Raw genomic sequence first — 5504 nt, 5'->3', positions numbered from 1 at the left:
AAAAGTCATTGGTCCCAAATCCCAAATCCCAAATCCCAAATCCCAAATCCCAAATCCCCAAACCACGGCCATCATTGGTCCCGCCTATGCGAGCTCCTGGGAGGGGTGAGTATGGAGACAGCCCTAATCTTCGGCATTTTTTTATGTAAAAAACGCTGCTGCTTTCAAGACTCAAACCCTGGTATATGCCCTGATAGCCTGAACCGTTTACAAATTCTCCAAGTAATGACCACTAAATCAAATTATATCCTTGGAGACTATTTTATTAAAGCACTAGGAAACTTAATCAACTTCAGGAAGTACAATCAATTTAGAAGAGATCTTCTCACAATATGGCATGAAGCCATATATGGTATCAAAATGTTTGTGTTACAAACACGTAGTGCTGCATTGATCAAAATTCTTTTGCTTTATGCAGAAATATTGGATTGATCCAAAAACAGGCTATAACTGTTTCATGGTATTTCCAAGAGATCTTTCAATCACTTCGGGTGATGACCATCACTACTGGAAATGGGATTCTTTTCAAGAAACAAAGAAACAAAGTAACAATAGTCCCCCCCCCCCCTCCATATAATATATATATATATATATATATTTTAGACCATCATCTCCAGCATTCTTCTGATCATTTTAACTACAATCAGGCTAAACATTCTGTTCTATTCTATTCTGTTCTATTCTTAATTTTTCATCAACAGTAATGTGCTCATTGACGAAGCTGAACTCATAAGAGTCTGCCAGCTTGAGATTCATGGAAAATTTGACATATCAAATCTCTTGCCGCGAGTCATGTATGAAGTTGCATTCGTGGTGAAGTTGAAAGAAGCCTCCAATGGAAGGGATGTTCCAATAAACTTCAAACTCATTCTCCCTGATGGAACCAAGCAGGAACATAAAAAACTTTTGATTTCCAAGCCTAAAGGACAGTGGATGGAACTTCTGGTAGGTGAGTTCTGGACATGTCAAGATATGGATGGAGACTTGCAATTCAATCTCTTTGGATACAAGGACGCGCACTGGAAGAGTGGCCTTGTCATCAAGGGTGTTATTATTCGAGCAAAGAGTGGCTGCAATAATGAACTGTGCTATAATCACTGTACACTTATCAAAAAGGATCTTTCAATCACTTGGGGTGACGACCAGCGATACTGGTGCTGGTACTGTTTGAATGAACAAGGTAAACAACTTGATGCTTACTCATTCTTTCTGACTAGGGATGAACTTTTTGTTCTACTTATAATTTTCATCTTTGTTCAATGTGACATTTTTGTGGAGTTAACTGAACTTTTAAATGTGTGCTGGCTTGAAGTGAAAGGAAATTTCAACATATCAAAGCTCCCACCAGAAATTGTGTACGAGGTGGCATTTGTTGTAATGCTGAAAGATCGTTCATATGGGTGGGAAGTTCTGGTGACTCTCCGACTTGTTCTCCCTGATGGAAAAATGCAGGAACGGAAAGAATTTCTTGAGTACAAGCCTAAAGGACAATGGGTGGAGCTTAAACTAGGGGAGTTCAAGAAATACCTAGGAAATGCTGGAATAATGCAATTCTCCCTCACTGAAACTCAAACAACCAGGCATTGGAAGAAAGGGCTTGTCATCAAGAGTGTTGTTATTTGGCCAAAGAACTAAGTTAATAGTTTCAAGTATTTATGTATCTAAATAAAGGGGAGAATGACTATAGCATGAAATGAAAAGACGGGGATTGAATCCTGTCTTGATGCTTATCTTGTTAGGTTCCTTTCTGTTCTGCCTATGCTGGCTTGGCTTGTCTTCCTAAACAAAGAATCAAATCTATCACAAGAAAGAATTTGGGCCAAAGTGTAATATAATGGAGGGCAATTGCATATATGCATTAACCCATGGTTAGACATGAATTTATTTTATGTATACTTCCACAATATAAGAAAGAAAGGTGATTAAAGGAGGGTAAGATCATTAGAGAGGAGGTGCCCTACTGTATCTAGCTTGCTGACTAAGATAAAGAACTGCATTTCTACTTTCTACTGATGGTGTTAGAAGTAAAAGGCAAATGGACAAGAAGAGATTAAGATTCCCTTGGCCTTTGGAAGAAAAGGAAGGCTCTGTGGGCTTCTATCTTTACCCTGAGAAGGTGAAATCCCAAACACCCTTAGGTATGTGAACTGGGTTCAGATTCTTTCCTGAGAATCAAGTTGAGTCTTACTTCAAGCAATCAGACTCTGAATTGCTCTATTCACAGTTCATGAATTTTTAGTTGCCTTCTGAGCCCAGTAAGTTCAACTAAAAAAATTATTTTCTCCAATTCACAACTTAAGAGCTATGTTTGGATGTCAAGAAAATAAAATAAAATAAAAAAAACATAATAAGACAAAAATCATGCTGACACAATGATTGATTTTTGTGTCTATCTCTATCATGAAATTCAATTTTTTTTAAATTTTTTTTGCTTCTTTTATTGGCATCCAAACATGGCCAATTTCTGAGATCAATTACCATTCCACCCTGAGTACAACTCCATGAACAAAAAGGAGTGAGAAGAGGAAGCAATATTTCTTAAGCTTCATCAAAAGGTTGGAACCTTTATGAGAAATAATAGTAAAAACTTTTGATATTTCAATAAGGAGAATCATATACTAACTTGCACTCTTGGTGTTACAACAGTTTCATGTTTCATAATGAAAGCCCAAACCTTCCATGTTATAAATGACAAAGCTACTAGGACAGGAAAATAGATGGGAAGAATGGGTTCTGGATGGTCAGGGAATGAGGCTCTTCAGTACAATGAAGAGCCCAGTATGCTGTTTTCGCATGGTCATGATGATGACCATGAAATTGCTGTGGAGGGGCCAGAACCAAAGATCCCTGATAACAGTGATGTTGTCACAAAGGTTGTGAAGTTAGAAAGAGAGGAACTCAAGGCCCTTGAAGAGCCATGGAAGCAGCTTGGTCATGGCCGTCGTGTCTATGAAATTTGTGTGGAGGCAGCACCAGAACTGAAGTTAACCCATGACTATGTAAATGTGACAAAAGTTGCAGAGACAGAAAAAGAAGTTCTTCAGCTTCTCGATGATCCAAGTGCATTACTTGGTCATCCTTGGGACTATGAAGTAATAGAGAGAGCCCCAGAACAGAAAGTTCCTCACAACTATGATGCCATCATCAGAGATGCAGACTCCCTGGTTGATGAGACCTCCCTGGAGAAGCTGTATGACATTCTCCACTCTGGAGTGTTTTTAAACCAAAAGAGAAAGGCAAGTTCAAATCTAACCTAGGACATACTAGGTTTGCATCATATGAACATTTTACACATGCTCTAGGCTTATCACATGTTAGTGTAATAATACTGTGTTAATACTAATCAAAATTCATTTTCTTCATCCCCTCCCCTTCCTCCGGGAATATAGAAATACTGGGTTGAAGCAAAGTCAGGTTATAATTGCTTCATGTTGTTCGCAAGAGCTCTTTCGATCACTTGGAGCGACGATAAGCGCTACTGGCACTGGCCTTATCGGCAAGAAACAAAGTAAGAACTGAAATCTAATCTTACTTTCTAGTTTTACCTGATTAGGCAAAATGTTCACTTAAAATCTAATCTCAATTTCTGCTTGCAGTGATGTGCTTGTGGATGTTGCTGAACTCTTGAAGGTCTGCAGGCTTGAAGTACATGGAAATTTTGACATTACAAACTTCACACCTGGAGTGATGTATGAGATTGCATTTGTAGTGATGTTAAGAGAGCCTATATGTGGGTGGGAAGCTCCTGTAAACCTACTATTCACACTCCCTGATGGGGAAAAGCAGGAACGCAAAGTCTGTCTTGTTTCCAAGCCAAGAGGACAATGGTTCGAGATTCTAGTGGGGAAATTTCGCGCGTCACCGGAAAAGGCCGGTGACATACAGTTCTCCCTCTTTGAATTGGAAGGTGGGCAGTGGAAGAAAGGGCTTGTCATCAAAGGTGTCATAATCAGGCCAAGAAACAACATTGAAGAGAAATTAAACAAGAATTGCTTTAGATTGATTGCAAGGGATCTTTCAATCACTTGGGGTGAAAACAATTGTCACTGGTGCTGGTCTTGTTTGAAAGAAACAAAGTAAGAAGATTTACCCAAATCCCTCTTCAAAATCCCTTGAAAGTTTTTCCCCATCAATAGGCTAACCTGTATTCATTCCTGATCTTGCTTTTGATTCACAGTGATGTTTATGTCGAGGTAGCAGAACTTCTAAAGGTCTGTTGGCTTGATGTGCTTGGAAAGTTTGATACATCAAACCTTCCATCAGGAATCATGTATGAGGTTGCTTTCATAGTGATGTTGAAAGATAGTGCGACTGGATGGGAAGTGCCAGTGCACCTTCGACTAGCACTTCCAGATGGAAAAACACAGGAACATGAAGAGTACCTGCTATCGAAACCTAGAGGAGAATGGATGAAGCTTAAAGTAGGGGAATTCCAGGCATACCCAGGAAAATCAAGAGACATTCAATTCTCACTCTTTGAAATAGAAAAGGGGAACTGGAAGAGCGGGCTCATAATCAAAGGTGTCACAATTAGGCCAAAGTACTGAATCCAAAGCAACTTTCTATTTCTAGATATAGAAAAAAAAAAGCCCCAAAGGGCAATGAACAATCATAGTAATGTCCTAAAATAAGCTTATAAGGATACACTCAGAATTCTGAGCACACCATCACCACAATCTTTTACCCAAAATGTAGATATTCAAATAATCTTGATAATAAGTTCAGATCTTGATTCGGATATTATATTTCAGAGAGAGACCAAGCACCATAGGTTGTTTCTCATTTGTAACAGTGAATATGGACTCTGCTGATTCCTTTTCAGTTAATAATGAATAAAAAAATGCTAGTCTATTTCCTTGCATGCCCTCAAGTCTAATGTCGGATAAACAATCAGTTACAGTAATTGATTATTCACCAATCTCCATGTTAATAATCAAGTCAAACAGTAGGCAGAAACCTTTTACAATGAAATGTGAATTCAGATTATCAATTCTATCTATATGGACAAATTAATCATTCAAAGACATTCATACTCTTACGCTCAATCCAAATTATTTGTCTTTTTAAAGATTCTGAATGTAACATCTGTAATAAAAACTTTGCTTCTTTTAAGAATTGTATTTTCAATCGAGTGATTTATATTTTTGTAAAAAAATTAAATGATACAGCATTTTTCTATCAAGAGACAAATCATAATCCCAGTTTCCACTACTGCTTCACCCACAATACAGAGCATCCATCTCCATCTTCCCTTGCTAAAATACTTATGCCAACCCATTGTGAAAGAAAATATTGACAATATGAGAAAATCCAATCACATGGATGATAAAGCATTTATATAGAAATAATAAAGAGTACAACTCAACATCATATTAGTTATGGTAGTATGATGTAAAAAAAATTATTAAATTTTTTTTTAATACACTAATTTTGAGCGATGCCTTTTATTTTGGGCCGCCGGGGGGGGGGGGGGGGGGGGGAGAGGGGGGGGGAATGAATGAGAG

General features: G+C 38.1%; 2 protein-coding genes across 2 annotated transcripts; both read left to right on the top strand.

Moving 5' to 3' along the window:
• Positions 1-225: 225 nt before the first annotated feature.
• Positions 226-1635, top strand: LOC122093871. Its single transcript, XM_042664418.1, has 3 exons — positions 226-362; positions 419-460; positions 702-1635. The coding sequence occupies exons 1-3, from the start codon at positions 226-228 to the stop codon at positions 1633-1635; spliced, it is 1113 nt and encodes a 370-aa protein (XP_042520352.1).
• A 1057-nt stretch (positions 1636-2692) lies between these two features.
• Positions 2693-4861, top strand: LOC122093428. The gene is made up of 4 exons (XM_042663774.1): positions 2693-3236; positions 3390-3508; positions 3597-4076; positions 4178-4861. Exons 1-4 carry the CDS (start codon positions 2718-2720, stop codon positions 4545-4547), a joined length of 1488 nt encoding a protein of 495 aa, XP_042519708.1. The 5' UTR covers positions 2693-2717; the 3' UTR covers positions 4548-4861.
• The last annotated feature ends 643 nt before the right edge of the window (positions 4862-5504 follow it).

The sequence above is a fragment of the Macadamia integrifolia genome, chromosome 11, assembly GCF_013358625.1.
Source record: "Macadamia integrifolia cultivar HAES 741 chromosome 11, SCU_Mint_v3, whole genome shotgun sequence".
Lineage (NCBI taxonomy): Eukaryota > Viridiplantae > Streptophyta > Magnoliopsida > Proteales > Proteaceae > Macadamia > Macadamia integrifolia.
The sequence above is the reverse complement of the archived record's forward strand: the minus strand, read 5'-3'. Positions and strand labels throughout refer to the sequence as shown.

Excerpts from the sequence above, each read along its gene's own strand:
- LOC122093871 (XM_042664418.1), top strand. The coding sequence starts at position 226 with ATGACCACTAAATCAAATTATATCCTTGGAGACTATTTTATTAAAGCA. Across the intron at positions 363-418 it reads GCCATATATGGTATCAAAAT|AAATATTGGATTGATCCAAA; the intron begins GTTTGTGTTACA and ends TGCTTTATGCAG. Across the intron at positions 461-701 it reads CAGGCTATAACTGTTTCATG|TAATGTGCTCATTGACGAAG; the intron begins GTATTTCCAAGA and ends TTTCATCAACAG.
- LOC122093428 (XM_042663774.1), top strand. The coding sequence starts at position 2,718 with ATGGGAAGAATGGGTTCTGGATGGTCAGGGAATGAGGCTCTTCAGTAC. Across the intron at positions 3,237-3,389 it reads TTTTAAACCAAAAGAGAAAG|AAATACTGGGTTGAAGCAAA; the intron begins GCAAGTTCAAAT and ends CCGGGAATATAG. Across the intron at positions 4,077-4,177 it reads TCTTGTTTGAAAGAAACAAA|TGATGTTTATGTCGAGGTAG; the intron begins GTAAGAAGATTT and ends TTTGATTCACAG.